The sequence below is a fragment of the Ambystoma mexicanum genome, chromosome 7q, assembly GCF_040938575.1.
Source record: "Ambystoma mexicanum isolate Mex_15411 chromosome 7q, UKY_AmexF1_1, whole genome shotgun sequence".
Classification (NCBI taxonomy): Eukaryota; Metazoa; Chordata; class Amphibia; order Caudata; family Ambystomatidae; genus Ambystoma; species Ambystoma mexicanum.
In genome coordinates, this window is record NC_090941.1 from 706,744,107 (window position 1) to 706,769,078 (window position 24,972).

A 24,972-nucleotide genomic window follows, 5' to 3' on the forward strand; every position below is an offset into this window, starting at 1 on the left:
GCACCATGTGTATTCATTAATGACTCAAACTGGTCCTTTGCAAGAACGATACAGATAACCACTTGGAGATAAACCTGTTGGGAGATCATGCGTTCACATCCAACATCTACGGGAGACTAAACAAATTGCATAGATTGTTGCTTGCATAGCGTGCCCAATGCAAAGGCATTACATACCAGATGGATTCAATGGTCAGCATCTCAACATGCTCCAGATGTAAAGTATAAAGCAGAATTGCAAAGAATGAGTGGATTGACTTGGACAATGGACACACTGCCTGACATTCCATGGTTTGATTTTTTTTTTTCTCCAAATAATTTACTGTGATGTGTCTGCCATACCAGCTATTGGGACACATTCCAAATATGTTGCTGCATGTGCAGCAGTGGTAGGACACACACATGAAGCAGCATTTAAACACACCGATATTGCAACAAAGCATCTGGGAGACATGTCTGCTAAGACTACTGATTTGCATGGATTGCTGCTTGCATTGCACAAGCAGACTCAGGGAAACCCACACTAGTAGTCTTAGATTCAGATTACATGGTCAGGGCTTATAACCTTGATTTGCATTGGTGGATTCAAAATGACTAGACACATTAGGCATAAAACGATTGCTTCCTGGCAACTATGTGTGGCACCTTTTGCTATGGGTGATGCACACAAGAGCACATACTAAAATGGCACATTCCTAGCAATGGCAATGCATTGGCAGATAACTATGCCAAAGATCAGTGAGAAAGACAATAGCAGCCATAACTCGCTCAGCAACTGCAATGGATGTGGCAATAAAAGAAGCTTGCTAGGTATAATACCTAGGCCGAAAGGTCCAAGTAATTACATTTAGGACATTGAGAATAATAAAGCAGTAGTCAATTCCTATGAAAAACTGGGATCCTATTCAAAGATTAATCCTCAATAGAGTAGACAGGCAAAAGCTGATTGCAGTCACACATGCTGGACTTGCATCTACCCATTATCTGTCAAGACTTGCAAAGAATACCTCATTGTAATTTGTTTGGAGCATCACCACCAAAAAGTTATACATTGGCATTGAAGGGTCACCAAGTACAAAAATATGTTCCCCTCTTACAATATGCATGTCTTTCAGCTATCTAGGTTAGGCAATTGACAATACTCAAACATAACATTACAAACAATGTATATACCTTTTAAGCAGGTTTATTTTGACATTTAAAAACAAACTTTGAAATGTATCAAGCTTCAGTAAACTTGTAAGCCACCCAAGACAAGCAGTTCAGTAGTAGAGTGCAGGGAGAGAAGAAATGGTGCATGTTCAGATTTACAAAAAAAAAGTCAAATGTTTGTGCTTTAATGATCACAGGAAAGGTCCAAATAGCGCAATAATTTAAAATCCACGAAAACCACAAACTTAATATGGTCTCATGCGCCCAGAGGGTGGAGGCGCTCTGTTTGGAGGGGTTATTGCAATATCCAGGTAATCTCCAATTTGAAATCTCTGCGACTGCAACGTCATTGCATCCTCTGTACCCTTCCTTCCAGAGATTGTACTGCCAATTGACTTCACCCTAAAAGACAGAAAAATAAAGCGGATGAGCTAGCACATGCTTTACAAAGAACAGACCCTACCCCCGCAACTCCTCCATAGCCGATTAACTCTTGACCCCATATAGGCTGCTTCCCCAAACCACCCCTCCAAGTGGCGTTTTTATTTTTAACTTCAATTCTTCCAATGTAACTAGAAGATCCATTTATAAATGTACATTTACGAAAATTAGATCTACTTCAACTTTTGCATTTATACATTTGAATATTTTCTTCATTCTTGAAGCATCTAAAACAGTCTGAGAGCAGGATGAGAAAGCATTGCAGCAAGTACACTTAATTGAACACCTGATCTCTTGGGGCTTTTGTACACAGGACATGCATACAGAAGCGCTATGCACAAAGAAAAGCAACAAACACTACGGCACAGGGTGAGTCCAGCTCATCCTGTGTAAAAGTACTTGCCAGCTATACAAATCACTTGCCCCTTGCTATGCACCCAAGACATTTCATACCCCAAAAGTAAAAGACAGTGCAACTGGTTTCCTGAGCTATAGATAAGTTTACTGCCCCGCTACCCAAACCCTTAACAGTTAACATGGCAGGTTGTTTTCATTCTTTTCCAAGGAGCATTGAAGTTCAGCATTGCATCATAATTTCGATCAGTCAATTTTGGATAAAGACTCAGGTTGGGCAGAACCGGAGGATGGTTTTATCAGCAGCAAAAGCATACATTTGGCAAGGATAAACATTTACTTTGAAACGAGGACAAGACATCAAGACTGAACTAGCATCATGGTTGAGGAATACAACAGACGTGTTAGGAGGCATCAAAATATGGAAGATCGAATTTGAGAATCTACATAGGGCAACACGGCAAACATCCAAATTCAACAAAAAAGCCAAATCAATACACCTCAAGGTCTGTTTCTTCACAGAAGCAAAGGTCTTTGGACGGAAAGTGTCCCGCATATGTTCTCTAGGAATCCAAAAGGAAGACCCAGCCCTTTGAAAGATGGACTTGTCGAAAGACCAATGAAATAAGTTGCAAACGAGACTGAAGGGGACTTGGGAAGGTTTGGAGTGGCACAGGCTGAGGGCACAAACTTCCTTCTGGGTGTAGCCTCGCATATTGGTGAAGGAGAGAAGAACAAGTTACTTACCCCTGGTAACGTTCTTTATACTGGATGTTCTCCCATGTATTCCTCATCTTATATATTTGTTTTTAGCTGCTTTGGAAAAGAATTCTCACCAGAGGGTGCTGTGCATCAAGACTGGACTGTCCCTAGAGAGCCTCCATCTCGGCTTTAGTCATTGTGTAGTACATAAACCACGCACAGCCCCCATTGGCTTCAGTTCTGTTTTTCGGCACCCATATGCAGAATAACCGCCCTTGATAAGTACCTTTAATTTATCAAACCTTAAAAGAGCGCAAGGTCTAAAGCTCGGAAATTCTACAGTGGGGTAGGTTGGGAGGGTGATTAGAAATATGCAGGAACATCATCCAGTCGAAAGAAGGTTACCAGGGGTAACAAACTTATTCTTTGAATGGATTGTGTCCTCCCACGTATTACTCATCTCGCGATAGACTCCCAAAACATTAGAAGTTTTTTGGCAGAGGGAGCACAAATTTGCGAGTTAATGTTAACAGAGCATAGAATGGCCTTCCCAAATCTTCCCTCATTGTTAGAGGTGTCCGAAGAAAACGTGTGGATGGTGGACCAGGTAGCTGCCTCGCAGATCTCCTTTATCAGAACTCTGCTTGAAGGGCAGAGGGCGTTGCCATGCCCCTAGTAGAATGAACCCTCATCTTTCCCAGCTAGTCTAACATGATGAAATAGCCATATATTGGAACCCCAAAACGTAAACTGACAAAGTAAGATTGAAACTTTAATAGACAAAGTCCTTGAAGAAATCGACCTCGACCACATTCCTTGAAGAAATCGACCTCGACCACATTCTATGTGGAGACTTGAACGCAACATGTATAAATCCAAGGAAAGAAAATACACCTGCCTTAAACATCCCAAAGAAGGAAAGAAGCACTGAGGGGATGGATATTCATCTGGTTCAGCTCATAGAGGAAGACTGATCTACCCTGATGGACTCACGAGATCTGCACAATCTCCACTTCCTCAAGACATCCAAAGGGCCCTTATTCCATCCTGGGAAAACACAGGCAGAGCATCAACAGTGGACCGCATTTACGTATCTAAGGGTCTCTTAGCTCTGACGACATATTTCAAGGTGGTGAGAAGCAAAGGCTTTTTGGTCTTTAATAGCGCTGATAGTAAAATCTACACAAGACGCCCTTTTGAACAAAAATGGGTCTCTTATTTTTCCAATCTGTTTAAACAACCTTCGACGCCGACAAAAACATTCCCGTACCATACTTCGTGACCTGGAACATAGATTACGACAAAGCCTCCATCCTTCCAAAAAAAAAAAAAATTCGCCAAACTGAGCACCTTGCCTTGACGGGATTTCAAATATAGATCTAAAAAAAAAAAAAATAACCCTGAAGAATGGGCTCACTTAATTACGGAAATATTGTACACTTGTGTCCATTCACATTCTACCCTGAAGTCATGGAAAACATCCAATGTGGTTCCAATATACAAAAAAGGCGATAAGGGAATCCTGGAAATAATCGGCCCATAGCCCTCTTGGAAGCCCTAGGAAAACTCTGGGGTATTCTTCTTTTGGATAAATTTAAAGTCTGGGTGCAATCTTATGTTTGTATCGACTCTTAAGTCAGGATATGGGCACCTCCACCAACATGCTCGAGCTCACTTAATGCAAAAGTAATGGAGGGAAGCTGCAGAATATTCCTGGCCTTTATAGACCCAACCCAGGCTTTTGACAAAGTACACCGGGGGAACTACGGTCGAAGCTGGAAAATTGGGAATGCCACCCCTCAATCCCATTAAAGAACTATACACTGACAACTGTGTGGCTTCGTGGCGCGGGTCACCTTTAAGAAATAGCAACCTTCAGAGGTGTGAAGCAAGGTTGCCCTTTGCCACCAGCACTATATAAATACATTGGCGACTTCCAGCTTTTAAATCTGTCCCTGCAAGAATAGGCAACGAAAAATAAATAAAAATAAAATCAACCGAATGCTTTCTGCAGATGACAATTTAGCTCGACCAGACTGCCGCAGGCCTCCAACGGAAACTGGATTGTCTCCTCGCCTACTTATTAGAGAACGCTTTAGAGATCAACTCTATGAAAACTAAAGTTATGATTCGAGAAAAATCCAAAGAAGCGCAAAAAAAAAAAAAAAAAAGACAAACGTCACCAGGGAAGCAGCTAAAATGCTAAGTATTTGGGCGTAACAATCAATGTTAGCCAGCAAGAGACCCCGATGCAAGAATCTATACAGTAAAATCAAGAGCCTGACATCACAAGCGAAGATCCTAGACAGAAAATTCAGCCGCTACTCATGGATGCCAATCTACCATCATCCACTCCTTTGGCCTCTATAAGAAAAGAACTCAGCCTGGTGTAACTCAAGGCACAATCGACCTAAATGGTCTCATGTTCTTCAGAAAGAACTGAGTCTCCAAACAAAAAATACATTAACTAATCCGTGAGGACATGATCAGCAGTAACAAGAGGTTATCCAAATGGGCGTCTAAGAACATAAAACTCCGGGAAGAGATAGGAAGCTGAGCAGGAACTTGAGAACAACCCAATGAGAACATCAAAATGCCTGAAATACCTGGACTGGATCAGAACTGTAGGGACTGCTGCCAACTACTAACTATTCACCTGCCCATTAATACTCCCAGAATAAACAGACCAATGGGATACCTGGTAACATTCCCAAACAAGAAGCTGAGAGGAATCTTTCCAAGGGCACAGTTGAACCTGCTAAAGACCAAAGAGATCCTGGCAATACAAGATGGCCTGTGTGACAATGTCGATAACGTGAGCAGAAAGACACCTTGGAAACATTAAGACATGTGCTCCTATCTTGCCCTGGAATATCAATTAAAAGAATCCATATGCGACATCTCTGTAGAGACGCGCAGATCCTAGAGGAGGAGCACTGGTGGAATCTTATGAATGGTCAAAGCACAAAAATAATTGCAATAGGTCAATTTCTTAACAGCATCGGCCTAGAAACTGACCAGTTAACTATCCACAAACAACTGCTGAAAGTTGAAACCAAAACGGATAACTGTCTCAGCCAAGGACGAGCAGACTGAATGCCTCGAACTCCAGATGGACAAGATGGTAACAATTATCCAACAACAAGAGTGAAGTTCCTTCTTGTAGTTTTGCAAGTTACCAACCTTAAAGGGCAGAAGTGGCGTGGCTCGACAGGAGGGCATGTTAAAAACTAAATTAAGATCTCAAGTTAGTATTTGGAATGGTGTAGGAGGAAACATTTGAGAGTCAATTAAGAAATTGAGTTAAGGGTATTTTGATCTAAATAAAATGTCAGACCACGCTTGTATACAAGTGTTTCATACTACTTTTGAAGTAGTATGCCTCCTCCAAGGTGCGCTTGAATATGTAAAGCGCTGCAAGATAACCTTCCAATCTGGAGCTCCAGATGCAGCAGAAACACTGTAGGTGCACCACATCTACAAGGGTCTCCCCTACACCAGGTGCAGCACTGGTTCCAAGGCAGCGGTAGGAGGACTTGCTCGCTAAGCAAAATCTCCATTACGTCATCTGGGAGGTCCCAAGTATCTAGGCTGCTCCATGAGTGAAGCTGGAGTGCCTTGACCTCTGGATGGAGAGCCCGACCCTCACGCAAGTGTTTTGTGGAAGACATATTGTAGGGCAGATGATGTACGTCCCAAAGGTCCAGGTCCTACGGGGCAATTAGGATAATGGATTTCTTGAACTTTCTCAACCTCTTGATCACGTGAGGAATGATGTGGACTGGAGGAAACGCGTACAGGGGTGGAAACTCCCAGTCCACTACAAACACATCTACAAACACATCCCCTAGAGCTCCTCTTAGAGGAAATTCCCTGGAGCAAATCAGGTTTGCACTTCTGGTTGCAAACAGATCCACTCGAGGGGTTCCCAAAGGGTGAACAGCTCTTAAAGGACTTCCTGAGCTGGTTCCCACTCGTGGGAGACAGCCCTGCCTGCTCAGAGCATCCACTGCTGTGTTCTGTGGCTAGGTGAAGTGTAGATAGGGAGATTCCTTCTAAAATTGTCCAGAACCAGAGCTGCATTGCCTCTGCACAGTGGTAGTCAGTTATTATCAGGACTTTCTTTCCCTATGCAGAGGGCAGAAAGGCCTTCAGCGATAGTCCAATTGCCCTCAGCTCCAAAAGATTGATATGTAGTTTGGAGACCAACGACTTGATTGTCAGATGGTTGGCGGGGGCTCCCCACCCAGTGAGTGAGGTGTCCATCCCTACTGTTATCTCCGGCCATGGTTGCCAAAAGGGTTCTCCCTTCAAAATGTTGTCGCCGGCCCACCACAGAAGGTCATGTGCGACTGCTCGTAACCTGAAGGTACGACATCCTGTCTGAGATTTGGGACAATGGAGTCCTGAGAGCCCATTGGTGAGATCTCATTCTCAGGCAAGCCTCTGGCACTAGACAACTGCATTCCGCCGAGCAACCTCAAAATTGAAGGCAGGACAACACGGGGCACTCAAATTTGGTACCATCTGCAGAATGTGTTTGAGTCCCCCACCTCGGGTGGCAAGGCAAAATTTCCTGCAGCAGGAATGTATCTGGAACATTTAGCAAATGGCTTACCGAGGGATGATCCAGAGGTATCTGTATAAAGGGGAGACAGTAACCCTGGGATACTGTTTCTAGTGCCCATGCATCTGAAGTAATACCTTGCCATTCTTTCAGATGCTGCAACAGTGCCTTCTACTGGAGGTGTCATGAGTCAAAACCTGTGGTTTTGAGGCGGCTGAAGCAGTGGCTGATGCTAGACACGCCGCTGCTTAGGCAGGTTTTCCGCCTCTCCTCGTCCACCACGAGGGAATTCTTTGTCCTCTTTGACCAGCCTGTCCTCACTCTTCCGGAGTAGTAGCGAAAAGACCTACCCCTCCAAGATGATCCGATGGGGTGAAAAGGCTGCGGATGCCTGATGGCAGCACCCAAGGACTTGGCTGCCGCCTTCGAGGTCTGCAGCTTTAACGATTTTGTCGGCCTCATTACCAAATAAATGAGCATGTTGAGGAATGTACATAGGTGCAAATCCAGACTTCCTCACCCAAGCAAATCTGCGTATGACCATGCTTGCCGCCATGGCCCTGCTGATGCCGTCAGCATTGTCCAGACTTGATTGCAGAGAGACACACACACACACACACACACACACACACGGTTCATGAAGCCATCTTGCCTCACCTTCAGGGATGTGATCAGCCGCCATCGCTATGCAGTCCCAAAGGTTGAATGTGAACTTTGAAAAGGCACATGTAGAATTTGCAGACTTTAAAGCCATGCTGCTAGCCGAAAGACTTTGCCCACGAGTCACACGTATCATCCTTATCAGTGGGTATGGTTGGGTACACAGCTTGTTTAGAGGCAGATATAGCTGCTTGTCCTACTAGACTTTCTGGAGTCAGATGTATTGACAGGTAGCCAGGGTCACTAATGGATGGCCGTTATTTGTTTTGTCCGATTTTTATTTACTGCAGGGTTGGACTCTGGAGCCTCCCAGTTTGAGGCAATGTTTTTGGAGTGCCACATGGTTGTATGGGGTCACATTGAGGACCTTTGTCTAATATGCCTGTAAGGTTGTCCACATGAAGGAGCTGGTCTAATCCATCCTGGGAATTCTACTACTCTGGATACTAGGCTTCTGTAGGATGCATCTTCATGATCAGCTGGGTCCGTTTTCCCAAAATCTAGCTCTGGCTAGGCATCTACTCCACTAGCTGTAGGATGTCATGTAGCTTTGAACCCTGGTCGCTTCTAAAAAGAAACATTCAGGGACATTTGTTTTCTTATGAATACTACGGGTATCCAATTGAAGACCACATGGATGAGTTCCATCTGAGGTTTCATAGCCCTCATTGATATCAAGGACCTGTAAAAAATCATTTTTTTGGTAGGGGTTTAAAAACCATTTTGTGGCGGGAGTTCCAAGATGGCTGCCATCCCCTGAACACACACGATCCCCGCCCAGGCAGCAAACAAAAGGAGGAAAAAAAAAGCAGAACTACACCCACCAAAAGATCCACCGATCCTGGCAAAGAGGATCGGAACTTGGGCGCTAGCACGCTCCCGAAGGGACGGACTGCTGGAGGTGCCGGAGCACTCGCGCGAGCAGCCCGCGTCGAATCCACCACAGAGCCCGGGAGTGTGAGAAAGCCGGAAGGACCGCGGCGGAGCCCAAATTCCCCACGAAACAGATTGGCAGCTCCCGCGGGCCGGAGCGAGGGAGTGGCGAGGCACAAGGACCTGTGACGCTGCCGCGCCGGCCATCGTGTGATCCCAGAGACAGCTGCAGCACAGTCAGGGGGCGGCGGGGAGAACCAAGCACCCACCCCCCCCCCCCCAAACAACCACCGGAGAGACCCGGAGCGCGGACACAGCAGCGGGCCCAGCGGAACTAGCCCGCACCCAGCAGAGCAACAGAGCGGTAAGGTGCGCCCGGCCCGACCACCCCTAGGCGCCGGGGGCGAGAGCTCCCTCTCCACCTGTGCGGCGCGGCGTTGGAGGAGCCGCTGGGTGGAGCGCTCCGGGCCGCCTACTACATACAACCCACCCCAACCCGCTCACGGGCACACGCATACTGCCGGGTCCCCAAAACCACTAACGGAGGCCCGGCAGCCTTTAGCCCCCTGAACTATTGTGATCCCCGCCCAAGAGTCATAACTTAACGGATTTAATCTGGGGGTACACTCGGACCAACGCCACCCCAAGGGGAGGAAAACCCAAACAGATCCTGGCCCCCGCAAGACGCCACGAGCAGGTGCCACACCACCCATCTGGAGGAACACCCAACATCAGCGTGGGCCACACACCACAGACCAATGCAGCCCCCGGGGGGGGGGACCCAGACAGACCCAGGCCCCCACAAGCAGGTGTCATACCAGTCTACGAAGCCCCCGGGTGAGCTCAGGAGTTCCCACCTGAGGACTCACACGAAACAGGCCCCGCAAAACGAGAACTGGCCCCGGTGCTCTCTTCATCTCCTCCGGGCTCGTGCTGGGCCCGACCCGCCCTCCCGAGAAACAGATGGCATGCACTAGACAAAGGAATACCCCTGCAGGAGCCAGAACTACAGCGAAAACACGGGGCAAACAGCTGGAACAATACTGAGGGCACCTCCAAGACGCAAACCAACACGAGGACAGAGGAATCAAGTACTGAACTGGGAACAGCCACAGCACCCAACAGCACGATGGCACTAAGCAAGGAGGACCTACAAGATTGCTTGAGAAATATGGAAAACAGAATGATGGAGGCCCTCCAGACCCAGCTAGGCACGATCCGGGACGAACTGAAATCCTCCCTCCACCCTCCAGGAGGTAAAGAAAGACATGGTGGAACTGGGAGACAGAGTGGACACAGTGGAAAGAAACAACGGAGGAAGTGAAACAGAATAGCATCCTCCTAGAACAGATCGCCAGGGCCACACATAACCTAGAGCTGCAGGCGGAGGACCTCGAGAACCGCTCACGAAGGTCCAACATACGGGTCAAGGGCCTGTCCGAAACGATTGGAGATAAAGACCTCAAAGACACATTCCAACTATGCTTTAGCAGCATGCTCAATGACATCCCGCCAGAGCCATCGACAGAATAGATAGTGGGGCCCAAACGGAACGACCCGGGAGCCAGACCAAGAGATGTGATCATGGCAATGACCTTGTACTTAATTAAGGAGGACATTCTACGAGCAGCCCGAAAGAAGCAGACCATCACTATCAATGGTAGCCAGATCCAACTCTTCCAGGACCTGGCTTGGTCTACCCTGCACAAACGGAGACTGATGCAACCAGTCACAAGAGCCCTAAAAGCCCAGAACATCATACAGATGGGCATACCCCTTTGGATTGCAATTCACATGGGATGGTAGACCACAGCGAATCCCCACATGCGAAGAAGCGGTGGCGCTGCTGCAAATAGAAGAAAACGAACGCCAAGGAAACATAGAAACACAATACCCAAGGGAAGGGGGGGGGGGCAGAGGATGGGAATGGTCCCCAAACACCAGGCGACGGCGAACAAAGGAACTTACACTAGAGGGGCCCATACTATCAAAAACCCCAGGGGAATGGGCCCAGCGCAATCAACGAAACACATGAAGGGATGGAGAACCCGGGCCCGCAATGGAAGAGAGGCTGATGACAACCGAAGGATCACACTGAAAGGTAAAATAAGAGTAAAAGACTGAACAGGCCCGGGCGGAGAGAGAGAAGGGGAGGGGGAATCTTGGAATTCTCAACAAGCCCAGGAATACCCCAGCGATTGGGACGCTGGGGGTACCAGCGGACCCAACGCTCCTGGGGGAACCCGGAGAAGGCGCAAAGACTCCTTGGTCCTGCCATCACGAGGGCATAAATAAGTTCACAAGTTTGAGTTCACAATGTTTTCTTTTTGTTTTTGTTGGGAAATGTTGAGCTGGGAGGGGCTCCGAGATGGGGCCGCATCCGCACACCGCTTAATTCACAACGCCAAAAGAAGGCACACAGACGACGAAATTGACCCCACGCTTGACCCATGGCCAAACTGACGATAGTATCCCTGAATGTACAGGGCCTAAACTCGCCAGTGAAACGGCGAAGCATACTAACACGCTTGTCTGGGCTTCAAGCTACAATCGTTTTCCTCCAGGAAACACCTGCTCGCCCCAGACGAGAAATGGATGGCCCACAAAACCTTTCCCAAACAATACTTCGCCTCCAGGAAGGGGGGGGGGGGGGGGGGGGGGGGGGGGGAGTAAAACCAGAGGAGTTGCAATTCTACTGAATGCCAATTTACCGTTCAAGGAAAAGTTTGTATATAGGGACACGGAGGGCAGATTCCTCCTACTCAAAGGGACCCTGCACAAACAGACATATACCCTGATAGCATTATATGGCCCAAATGATAGACCAGACATCTTCATAGGAGAAATCCTGAGAAACCCGAGTAGCCGATGCGAGGGACAAATCATTGTGGGGGAGATTTTAACTGAATAATGGACCCCACTCTGGACAAGACCGCCCCCCCCACGATGGCAGATGTAGGAACAGACAAGCACTAAGCAAACTGTTCAGGGACCTAGAAGTAATAGAAACGTGGAGGTTTTTCCATAGCACAGAAAGGGAATGCACCCATTACTCGCCTGTACACAGGGGCTACTCGAGGATTGACATGATCCTGGTCTCTCCCTCCCTCACCCCACAAGTAGAAGAGGTGCAAATAGGGGTACAATACCTCACAGACCATGCCCCAGTTATCCTAAAAATGGCCCCCATGAAAGAGACACCCCGCCCCCACAGAACTTGGAAACTGAATGGAATCATACTCAGAGACATAGCCCTTAGAGCCCATATGGAAACAGTGCTGGAGAATTATTCGTACAACGCTAACGGGGAAAAACTGGGGGGTGATATGGGACGCAGGAAAAGCAGTCATGAGAGGGGAATTCATATCACAAACCACAGCATACACACGGGAAAGGAAGCTACTCAAACATAAATTGGAACTGGAGGCGGAAACACAACATAAGGCCAAACAAACACCCAAAACAGTGAGGAACCTACGGAAAGTGAGAGCCCAATTAGAGACCCATATGGCAGACCACACTGCACAATCCATTCTACGCACTAAACAATCCTATTACGCATACGGAGGCAAGGCCAATAAATTCCTAGCAGCTAAACTCAAACAAAAAACACAAAACTATATAGTTAGCCTCAATAACCCCAAAAGGGGGTGGGGGGACAAGCACATCGGAAGAGGCAAAGCTAAATATGGAAGAGTCCCCACAGTTCCAACTAGATTACATGGCCAAAATAACCCTCCCCCAGATAACGGTAGAAGATAATCTAAATCTCCAGGCCCCCATAACATCCGAAGAAATAAGCAAAGCCATAACGCACCTCCCACATAATAAACACCTGGGCCAGACGGATTCGGGAACGGGTATTACAAAACCTTCAGGAACCAGTTACTGGGGCCGCTAACGAACCTTTTCAACTACATCAGGGAAACCGGGATAATCTCGCCAGATATGGCTAAATCAACCACAGTCCTCATCTTGAAGCCGGGGAAAAGACCCCCACAGACTGCACAAGTTATAGACCAATATCACTACTCAATAGCGATGCCAAGCTATACACAAAGATCCTAGCCAACAGGCTAGCGAGGGTACTATCCCAAACAATCCACGAAGACCAAGCGGGATTCATCATAGGGAGACACAGGATAACATTAGACGGGCGGTAGATATTATAGAAGTAGGGAACATAACTAAACAAAAATTCTCCATAGCGGCCCTGGACGCACGCAGAGCGTTTGACAGCATAGACTGGGCATACCTGGAACCAACCCTAAAAAGAATGCGGTTGTGACCCCACCTTTGCAAAGATGGCCCTTGCAAATTATAAACTCCGCTCCACCAAATTTATAGTCAATGGCAGATCCACCACGAACATACAAATCCGTAGAGGCACACGGCAGGGATGCCCATTATCCCCTCATATTCGCAATGGCTATGGAGCCAGTGGCACAAACCATAAGACAGGACCGGGAAATAAAAGGGGTACTAGCAGGTAGGGTGGAACAAAAAGTAGCCCTGTATGCGGATGATATCCTACTGTTTTCTACGCGACACCGCCAAGTCACTACCCAAGGCCCTAGATAGACTCCAGGAATTTGCTAAAGCGTCAGGGTTCACCATTAACTTCACAAAATCTAAAGCCCTCAACATAACAGAAGAAGAAACAATACCCCAAAAAATGTCAGCCCAACACCCAATGACCTGGGAAACCAAGGCAATAGACTACTTAGGAGTCCAACTAACATGCGAATATAAACACCTATACGGGGAGAATATAGTCCCTCTGTGCAAACTAAAGGAGGACCTCCTGAGATGGGACGCCCAAGAACTCTCATGGTTCGCGCATATAACCGCACTCAAGATGACCCTCCTGTCTCACCTCTTGTATGTGATTAGTTCACTCCCGATAGAGATCCCCCCTCAAAACATGTAGAAACTTGAAGGACATGGTGACCTTCGTTTGGAACAGAAAGAAGCCAAGAATACAGAAAAAATCCTGACTAGACCACCCCTATTGGGAGGGCTGGGACCCTGACGTAGAAAGATATGCACTGGCATCCCGGATAGCCCCCATGCTGAAATGGATGGGAGACACCCCTCACAAAGGATGGATGGGAATAGAACAGGGAGAAACTAATATCCCGATCAGGACCCTACACGCTCTACGGTCAGGGACCAGAGGAGCAGAGGCTAACCTACTGGAATCCACCCACTCCTCATTAAAAGCATGGGACACAGCACTCAGAAAAAACCACATAGCCCCGGGGTTGGGGCCCTTTACACCGGTGGCACACAATCAAGACTTCACCCCGGGTAAACAAGATAGCTTTTGGGCAAGCTGGGGGCCGACACACCCGACCTTCCTCAAAGACTCCCAGGGAGGGGTGGAGAGGGCGGCCCCCATAGGTTTCGAACTCACCCTGCAGGAAGGCCAGACGCATAAAGCAATAACAAGGATATATAAGCTATATACGATATATAAGCTCTTAAGACAAGGCGAGAATGGATGACCGAATATCCTACGGGGATAACTGGGAGAGGGACCTGGGGACCCCTATCACGGAGGAGGAATGGGGCCAGATCTGGAAAAGGGCCCAGAAATCATCCAAATGCACCACAATCAAAGACAAACTATTCACAAGATGGTACCTAACCCCACATAGGTTAAACAAAATGAATCCAGCCTACCCTCCTAGTTGTTGGAGGCAATGCGGCAACCGAGGGGACCTTTACCACATGTGGTGGACCTACCCCAAGGCTGAAATATATTGGAAAGAGATACTGGGGTAGAGAGAGATCACGGGGAAACTGCTCCCACACGACCCAAAGGCAATACTCCAGGGGACCGCAGTCGAAGGAGTCTATGCAGAGACAGGCAACAACGCTGCCCTGATTACTCAACTACTAAACGCGGCAAGAATAACCCTGGCCCAGGGATGAAGAACCCCGAAGGCCCAATAGTCGCGTGTTGGTGGGTCAAGATATGGCACATTCTGGCGATGGAGAAAATAGGGGCCCTAAAGGATAACAAATATCTGAAATTCAGGGCAGTGTGGGACCCCATTCATAGACTGTCACAGACAGGGAAGCTCACTTTCATAGACCCAACCTGCTGAGATCAATCTTGAACTAAGGCTCTGGACAAGGAGGAACTACGAGGAGGCCCATGCCTCCAGCCAACACAGGCGGCCAAGGCCCAGACTGTAACAAAACTGCCCAACGGTGGACGGAAGCGAAACCATCCCAGCTCTATTGTTGATCTTGTTTTTGTGTTTGTTTTCATTGGGGGGGGGGGGGGGGTGAAAGGTGAAATATACCGAAGTTCGAAGGAAGTCTCAGCAGGGGAGTTATAAAACTCATGGACGTACTACAAATTTGAAAACGGGGGGAAGAGGGATAAGAACAATACTGAGGTTGAAGTATACTGTTCCTTACCTGAATGTTTGCAAGTAAGACTCCATGAGAAGAAAATAAAGTTGGTAAAAAAATGTGGCAAAGGCATCACTGAATATACAGCCAGGCGATATTTTTTGTATCAGCGTAGAAGTCAGTGGCGTTGATGGAAAAGATGCTTTAGCCATGCACTTCGAAGGACTCGGCCCTCGGTTTCTTCAACGATTTCTAATCTTGAGTCCTCGAAGACACAAGTCTTAGGCTTATGACCCCAGGCTCGAGGGCCTGCTGGGTTTTGCCTTGGCCTTATGCTAGTCATCCACTGGAGCACGTCCACTTTTCTATATTTCGAGGACAACGATAGTTCCTTGAAAATTGACAATTTCCTAAAGAGTTCCCACTCATCTTTGGATGAGGATTTAATTGGGCAGACTACGCTCCCGTCATCCGAGAAGGAGAAAGAAGGTGATTTATGCCCTCTGATTATTTTTGATGACTAGCAGCGTCTGCTGCTGAGACTGTGGAGGTGGATTTGGGGACAATCCTAACAACTGATTTACGCATTTTTAAGGCCTTACAAGCCTGGCCATTCTTTAAGATGCAGTGAAAGTCTGCCTCCCACTAGGGTCTTGTGAACTAAGACAGAGGTTTTGAGGTGACTGGAGCAGTGGCCGATGGTAAAGTAGCTGCTGCCTGGGCAATCCTAGTACCTGTTCCCCGTCCACCACAAGGAAATCTTTGATTGGCCAGTCCATACCCCTTCCAACTGAGGGGTAAAAGCCAAAGGACCTACCACCCGCCCCACCCCCCAAGGTGTGCCGGTTTTGTGGCCATCTAATAGCAGCACAAAAGGATTTTGCTGCTGCTTTGGAGGTCTGCAGTTTCTCCCAACTCTCGTCAGCCTTGTTACCAAATATATGTGTGCCATCAAAGGGCATGTTAAGCAGTCCAGCATGCACATCTGGAGCAAAACCGGACTTCTACCAGGCAAATCTGCACATTAATGTACTAGCCACCATAGACCTGCTGATGCAGTCAGCAGTGTCGAAACCCGCCTGGAGGGATTTGCACATTGCGTCCTTCCCATCCTGGACTAGATTTGAAAAAAGTCTGTCTTTCCACCCTTCTGGGATATGCTCAGCCGCCATTGCTACACATTCCCAAATAGTATTAGTGAATCCGGCCAACGTGCACGTAGCATTCACTGACTTTAGGGCCATACTTCCAGCAGAGAGTTGCCCAAAGCATCTTAAGGGTGGTCATCTGGCTGGGGGAATAGTCTGGTATGCATTTTGCCTTGTGGTGGATGTGGCAGCCTGTACCACTAAACCTTCAGGAGTGGGATGTTTGATAAATTGGGTCCGTACTGGATGCCCTGTATGTGGATGTTAGTTTCTTATTCACTGCCGGAATTCTGGCATCTCCCAATTTGTATTTACTCTCCTTTGCAATGCCACAAGGAAGAATAGGATCCTCCTGGGGTCCTTTATCTAGGATGTCGGTAAGATCATAGTGTTCATATGGCTTTTCCACCCCATGTATTACACCACCTTGGACATTGGGAGACCGGACCATGCTGATGGGTCTTACAAACTCCCAATTCTGGTGATGCATCTAGTCCGCTTGCATTTTGAAGGGACTCCTGTAAACATTTTTTAACCTAGATTCCTCCGAGATGAAGGGTTCAGGGACCCCAGGTTTCCCATATTGAAGACCAAAAGGTTGCAAATCAGGAATGTTCTGCTTCCTCATAAATCGAAGTAAGTAACAAGGCTACATTCTCGAATGCTTGCATTTTAACTCTGAACTTCGCCCACTCAGCCGGAGAGGATGATGGTCTGGCATTTTACTGGTTCTGGGGAGGAACTGGCCTATGAAGATTGCGACCTATGGTGCCTTTTCTTCGAAAGTCACGAAGATGAGTGGTGAGAACCACTGAATATTTCGAGTTGTCTGAAGACTGTCTTTGACTGGCTCGTCAAAGGGGATTTTGACATACCTGCTGCTAATTTTACTCTTAGCTCGTTTGCCGTCATCGATAGGCAGGTCTTCCAGTCGAAGGTAGCGTGAGAGGCACGGAGGCACCACAGACACACCCAATAGAGGTCCATAAGGGAAGTTTGGTTGAGTACAAAAGAGGACCTTGTCATTGTGAAACGCAGTGAAGGGCTTGACAATGGCTGTAGCTCACCAAGCCTGCATGCAGAAATTAGTTTTTTAGCATCACCAAGCGGATGTCCTCCAAGGCCATTGGCTCGAAACGCTTGCGCTGATCACATTGAGGTCCCAGACCGGATGTGGCCTATGCACCAGAGGAAAAAACCTAGACAACCCCTTAAGGTGCGCCTTAACCACCAGGTTGGTGTCTGAAAACACCCGCTATGGGGAATTCTTGTAAACCCCAATGGCAGCCAAATACGTGCAAGTATCCACTTCCAGAGCGAGCCAGGTGTGCTGAAAAAGCCAACAGGTGACGGGGTCCAGACCTGTGTCGCAAGCCCAATGGCAGAACCTAGTCCATTTACTCATACTGGGACAGAGTCAAGGGCCTCCTGGCCTACTGAATAACATCCCAGTTGACATCTGAAAATTGAGCATGCTGAATCCTCAGCTGATCAGGAACCAGGCAGCCAGGGACATTTTGGCCGGGTCCGGATGATCCACTGCCCAGCCATGCTGTGTCAGGAAACCCCTGCTGTGTCAGGAAACCACTGCTGGGGATCAGAAGATGGACAGGGCCCCAGGAGCACAACTTCAGCAGATCCGAAAACCAGGGTCTCAAATGCCAGTGGGGGGCAACCAGGATGAGGCTGCAGACCAGAGGCCCAGAACCTGTGGAGGGTACGTTGGCGCAGAGGTGTGGGTGAGCATAACACCATCAGCCGTGCCAACAGACCTGTAAGCAATCTCCCAGTGACCCCCCCCCCCCCAAACCTGCCCATGAGGCAAACTGGGGAAACTTGGCATTCAGGGGAGATGTGAACAAATTCAGGTCTGCAAACCCCCAACAAAGGAACGGGGCAACAAGGAGTCGTTGTGCAACTTCTACTCGCAGGTGTTGAACCCCAAGCGACTCGGTTGACCAGCTTCTGCATTGCGGTCCCCGGCAGGTGGCCTACCAAAACCCCACTCTGCAAGGGCCTATTTCCAGATAGAAACTGCCACCCTCGATTGTTCAGGTAAAACATTGGTCCTGAGCAAACAGACTCTAGGGCCAGGCCCACTGCTGTGACCTTGAGCAGGTACATATGTAGGAGGGATTTCATCCTGGACCATGCTCCATGAATCGCAAAGCCCTCCAGAGTAGCCCCCTATCCCCAAAGCGGAAAAACAGCCACAAACCCCCTTGGTTACATGCACATTTGGTGGTGACAATAGTAACCAGTCAATGCAAGCTCAAAGGCATCATGGTTATAAGAGAAAGAAAACAAACAAAAAAAAGAAAAGCCAAATGGGCCTTCCTCAAAAGTTTTGCAAAGGGTTGAAATACTTGGAAATGTTCTAGACCACTGCCAATCATACATTTGTACTAACTTCCATGCATGAATATCTTAGCAATATAGTACTATTTGCATATATACATGAACACTTTATTCTATTTGGCCATTATCGCAGTTTAAACATAGTTCTACAAATGAATAAATAAAACCCTTTCCTTAAGCTTCAAGACTAGTCTTGTTCACAAATGTCAAGGAATGCAAGTTCTGAAAGCCCAATTCACCAAATGAAAGATTTCGCCATCCAAAAACACTGGTGCAAACAGATCTAGCAAACATAAAACCGAACTATTAATTTAGTTAACCTACCTATACATGGGCATCTTGGTATCTGGGTAAACTATTGCAAAACTGAAGTGCGTGCCTTTTTTCCGTGCTTCTGGATACACCTCTTTCACCAAACTGGTCAACTCTTTCAGTGTGGCATCCATCCTATGAAAGCAATACAGCTATGATTTGAAGGCAAACACCCAATAAAAGAGCAACAATACGTGGTTCTTACATTTATTTTTAAACTGCATTTTACTCAAGTTATCAACTGAGCAAAAATGGCTGTGGATCATTTGTCAATATTTTGATTTTGCAAGCATGACAAAAAAAACCATTCCTGTCAGCACTACTCAACCTTCAATATTTTAAGTGATTTATGAATTTGTGTAAGCTGTGTAAGGTGGAGTATATACAACGAATTTCACAAAACATATATATTCTTTTTATTTAATGTAATATAGGTAAAAATTTAAACTTTACACATTACATAATCATAATATACATTCATCATTAGACAAACAAATTAAATCCAAACCAGGGAAATAAATCTCATACTATTTGTATAATATATATACACCCACACAGAATTAAATAGATGAAAACCCCAACCTCTCCCTTACCTAATAGTCATAATCTGCTAACCATTCCACTGTAGTATATCACTTTGTGGCATATGTAAACAGTTAAATATTCAAAGGTCAACTCATTCAGAGTGCAGTTAGTCCATTTATGCAATTCAGGAAAGGAATTTATTTTTGGCTAATACACCTCCCATTTGTCTTCTCAGGAGCCTTCTCCTAGGTTCATGCGGTTAAAGAAATAGTTCATAGAAAGGGTGAACCACACCATCTCATTCCTGCAGTGATTCAGGATTTTAAATAGTAATTCCCAGTATACTTTCTATCTTCCTCCATCCGTTACACATGGAGATGAGCATTTTGAAATGAGTATTAACACATCTATACCAAAACAACTTCTCCCCTATGCTTTCCAGATGTACGAATCGGCCAGAATATAACCGATATGTACTGCATATTTGGACATTGTTAAAAGATGAACAGTTTAGAATTTCTCCTAATTTTTGCAAATTCTGCAGTAGCAATTTAATTTAGGAATTTCGTCAATTATCCCTGCGACTGTCAAGACAGGTAAATGTATATTCGTTTAAAAAAAATAAAAAATAGAATAGCTAGAGGACATACACCACGTTGGTAAGTATTTCCAGCTGCTACACAAAGCAGCACATTCTCAATGCTTTAAAAATGCAGTGCAAATAGGATTTCAGCCAGATGCTGCACTTCAGGAACTGTCCAGACCCAAAGGGGCTAATTTGCATGCTTTTTAGCGAAACAAGGCGGATAAAAGCAAGGAGTCAAGCAGTGAGTCTATGGTCAGCATGGGGATATAAAGAACAGGATCACAGGTAACATGCGAATAATGCGTTTGGCAAATCCACATCACATATTTTAGTCATCCAGATGCAAAGGTCAAAGAACGGTAGCCAGTTAAATTATCTGAAACATAAGTGGTACATTTCAGAGTGGACAAAAACACCGAAAAACACAGCAACCATTAATAAAGGGTAATGGGATATTTAAGGGTTACTTTTTTTTTAATACGTTTTGGTATTTTTTCCACTATGAAATTTACCACTCTAATTGTGGTCAGTAAGATCACAACCCAAAAAACCCATGGCGAATGTTTTGCAGAGGTTGAGTTTTCTTTAAAGAGGTTTGTAAATAAGATGTTCATAATGGATGCAGTGGAAAGACTGACAAACAGCTTTAAAAGGTGGTGGTATACAGCTTAAAAGGTTTTAGGGGGTGTGACTGAACACCATTATTTGCTTCTTTGTATTCAACACAAAGGAAGTCTTGCCTCTACTTTTTTGGCAAGCACAGGTAGAAGGCAAGCAGTTTCAGAGCTCGATCATAGGCTAAAGAACACCACAGCAGAATTGGTGCTCAAATGAAATTTAGCATGGCAAGATTAGCGGACAGTATGATCACTCTTGTGAATTGCTGCAGGGATTTAGCTGGAAAATGTGACCCTTGACACCAAACAAGGGCATGCCAAAATGAGAAAAATTCTCACTTGGCCAGGACATGCATGAAATAAAATAAAACATGCAGTTGAATGCCAGTTATCTAGAAGACCCTGTTGGTGGAGAAATCTGCCAGGGAAATCCAGTAGTGTGGCCATCAGTGTATATGAAGTGGATGACCTGCATTACTCACTGGACTAGCATTTTAATGATTGTATCTGCTTAGATTCACATGCTGTGCATATAGTCCGACATCTAGTGGAAATCGTGGAGTATTGCATCTTTCTTTTGAAGATCGGAAGGGGATGTTGACATGGGTGACAAACCCTAACGTGACATGTAGTGCAGTTAAAATCCCTCGCGTGTCGAGGGCACTTGCGGTATTTTTTCTGCCTTATAGTCTGCATAAGTGAGTACAGAAGAGAGGTGTAAGAAGTCCATGTTCCTGCTACTCCATGGGGGGAGGAAAGGTACAAGCAAGGGAATCTAGGCAGATACAAACAGAAATGCTATTAAAGTGAGTAATGCACGTCTTCTGATGCTTGTGTATCTACTTAGAATAACATGCTGTGCATAGACTAGCGAGCAGTACCCAGAGATGGTGATGGGATGTGTGAAGGAACAGTAGCAAAGATGTCTTAGCACCATTCGTCCCAGCTGATTCAGACCTAGAGTGTCTAGCCAGGCAGTAGTGCGGAGTAAAGGTGCGTACAGAACTCCAGGTTGCTGCTTTGCAAATGGAATCTGGAGTGGGCCTCTCACATTGTGGCTGCGCCCAGACATACTGGTCTCTTGTCGTCTACCAGGGAGGTTCTCAGCCATACCCATTGACTAGTTTCTGGGTCTTTTCCTTGCCCGTGAGCCAGTTTTGATGCTGCCTCCCTGGCATTCTACTGAGTACTGATGAGGCATGCATAGGCCATTCCCACTCAAGTGTCCACAAGTCCCCTCCTCCCCCATTCCACTCCTGCAGTGGGGAGGGCAGGGTTGCGGCACATCACGAGTGCTCCTGGGATGCAGCATATGTGTTGGGGCGGCTCATGTCCACTCAAGAGGAGCAAGCACCTGAGGTTGTCTGGCAGTGCAGTCAGTTGACGGGGGCACAGTGTGATGTAGAGGGTCTTCCGCCACGGTTCTGCATCTAGATTGTGTTGGAGGGGGAAGTGTATGTGCATTGTGGGGCAGGTTGCAAGTGGTGCGCTGAAAGTGGGAGTTACTGTGTGAGGATTGGCCCTGGGACACTGCCTGTAGAGTGGGATTTCTCTGTGCACCATAGGTCATCAATAGAGGGTATGCAGTGATAGATTGTGGCAAAAATGTTGCATGTAGACAAAAAGAAAAAAAAAAAATTGCTAAAATGGTGTGGTATGACCCGGTAAAGGTGTACCCCATTATACCATTTAAGGGGAGCGGGGTGTCCCCCCACATCCTTTACATGGATTGCAGCGGCAAAACCACAGCATTTCTGCTGTGATTTTTACACATGGAACCCAATAGAGTTGGTAGGACGAGTTGGGCAGCTGTTGATTTGCATGGGTGCAGGCAACACATGAATCGGAATGGGAAAGAGTAATATGGTATTAATGTACTCCTATTTAGCGCCTCCTCCTACAAGATTAATGTTCAATAGATTGCTCCATGTACGTACATTTTCATGAAGAGCAACCATGGTAGAGATGTTCACGGTTTCCCAGCCACCAGTGGTACAAGCTTGAACTGCGCTCAATGACTAGATTGAGGAATCGGACCTGGAGTAAGCAGGGGTATAACGAAGGAGAGCAAGGGGTATAATGAAGGAGAGCAGAGTTGTGCAATGGCATGGTAGAGAAGGGACTAATATGGGTACAACGTCCTTTCATTGCAGATGTTTTTTCGCTGTTTTTTTACTGCGGGGGGTTAGACGAATATATATTTGGGGTGTGGGAACATCATACAAAATAAGTTGTTGAGGTTTAGGGGGGACCCCCCCACAAATAAAAATTGTGAGTTTTTTTGTTGAAAATGCGCAGTATAAACCCAGCGAAAACACATCTCGCGTTGAAATGACATAGAACCTTAATATGGGACTGAATGCATGGTTGGTAAAGAAGAAACAAATTGGGTTGAAGGATTACTTCATGTAAAACCTTCCAGTTTTGAAATCCCCACTAAAACAGGAGAGGTTTTACATAAACATCTATGTAGGTGATATGGCCTATGGTGCGAGGCTTGCGCCAGGAGCAAGACCGCAAGTTACTAGCATAAACACTATACGGCGATTCAGGGAAGTGTGATCGCTAAATCAAACGAACAGATGACAAATGGAGCAGAGTCCCTTGAGGCATCAATAGGCTACCTTATCATTCTCCTGGTTGTGCGATTGAAGCATGGAGCAGGACTTTACAGCACCCAAGCATGGCTAGTGAGGGGACCTTGGGTCTCCAGTCCCTAGGAAGCCCCACAGCCATTAAAATACAATGCCTCTTCCTTGCAGTAAAGCAAGGACATTAGTGAAGGCTTGGCATCATAAAATGACATGTATTATGCATTTGAATTTTCTCTAGGCCTGTAAAAACGTATATGGCATAGGACTTAAAAGCTTCAGAAATACCATTACTATTATCTGCTTAGAATCACATGCTTTATATGGCACACCAGCTGGTAGTTAGCTCAGAGTAGAAGATATGTCGTCAGAAGTCTAAAAAGGGGCATTGAAGGGGAGTTCCTGTCGTTATGTTAAAGGATATTTATACTGTGCACCATCACCACCCAAGTGGTCCCCTGGCAGATCTGAAATGCAAGAGGGCAAGGTGGATGATGTGTGGCCAAGTAGGACTGACTGAGCGAGAAAGTGAGCACTGATGTTGGCAGCTTCAGTTCGGTTTACACTTTGCCGGGCGAAGTTGTGAATTTTTGGTTTTTGGTCAGTCATGTGCTGTTGTGCAAAGTTGTGTGGTTGGTTTCATTGCTGGGGTGAAGTGTGTGCTGTTTGTTGTGATGTAGACTTATTTTTGTGTTTAGTTTAGAGTCGAGTGGTGTAAGCAGTGGAATTCTTTTTAGAGGGGTTAGGTAGTGGTGATACTGGATTGTACCCCCCTCAGTTCTGGCCACATGTGGCCCACATACCTGCCATGGTCGTGCATTCTGGTGCTAGGGGGTAGAAGTAGGCAGATTTAGAAAGGCTGTTGCAATAGTCCAGCCTGGAGAGAACCAGATCTCTGGAGACTGAGCTTCTGGGGAAGGAGAGGAAAGGAAGAATCTCTGAGGTGGTGCAGCTGGACGTCAGATGTGAGGAGAGGAGGTGTGTGTGGAGTCATAGATGACCAAGGTTTTTAGCCTCACAGGTGTGAGCAGGAAGAGGGCCAAGAGAGGCTGGCCAGAGAGTGATAGGAAAAGAGGGAGCAGGTGTGCCGATGAGAATCTCGGTCTTACTGGCATGAAGGCAGAGATCATTGGCGGCACACCACTCCTGGATGGCGAACAGTCAGATAAGGAAGAGGTGGCGGAGGGTAGCCTGAAAATGAGTTCCTGAGGTCCAGGGGGGGGGGGGGGGAAGAGACAGCCCTGATCTGTTGCGGAGTTATTGCACCTAGTCTCTTCCAGACCGCTACCGGGAAGCTGTTGGGGCTTGGGGTCTTCCCCGTCTGTAGCTGCGAGAGTGCTTCCCCGATTTCTTCTTCCGTAATCTGTGTCTAGTTGTTCGTGATCTGGAGAGTTGGGGGATCTCGATCTGTTCAAAGAAGCGTGGAGCGCTTGGTGTGGCGTCCTCTGCTGATCGAGAGTATAGTCATTCGTAATCGGCGAAGGCCTCCGGGATCTCGGCATCGCCTGTTAGGATTTCCCCTTCTTGGGTTTGTATGGCCCGTACATGACCCCTGCTCTGTTCTCGTCGTTCTAGCCAGGCCAGGGTCTTGCCGGCCTTGTCCCCCCCTTTCATATATCTGGCTTCGGGTTTGCCATTGGGCAGTTCGGGCGTTGTCTAGGACCCGGTCCTTTAGGATTGTTTGAGCTGTCGTTAGGGCGTCGTGCCTCTTGGGTTCCCTT

General features: G+C 46.8%; 1 protein-coding gene across 1 annotated transcript in view; it reads right to left on the reverse strand.

The window, feature by feature from the left end:
- Window positions 1-1,169: 1,169 nt before the first annotated feature.
- Window positions 1,170-24,972, reverse strand: part of SAP18 (Sin3A associated protein 18) — an 81,265-nt gene continuing 57,462 nt past the window's right edge. Inside the window, exons 3-4 of the mRNA XM_069640753.1 lie at window positions 18,945-19,067; window positions 1,170-1,553 (exon numbers count right to left, since the gene is read on the reverse strand). Coding sequence (XP_069496854.1) covers window positions 1,397-1,553; window positions 18,945-19,067 — 280 coding nt within the window. The 3' untranslated portion in view covers window positions 1,170-1,396. The remainder of the gene's footprint in view (window positions 1,554-18,944; window positions 19,068-24,972) is intronic.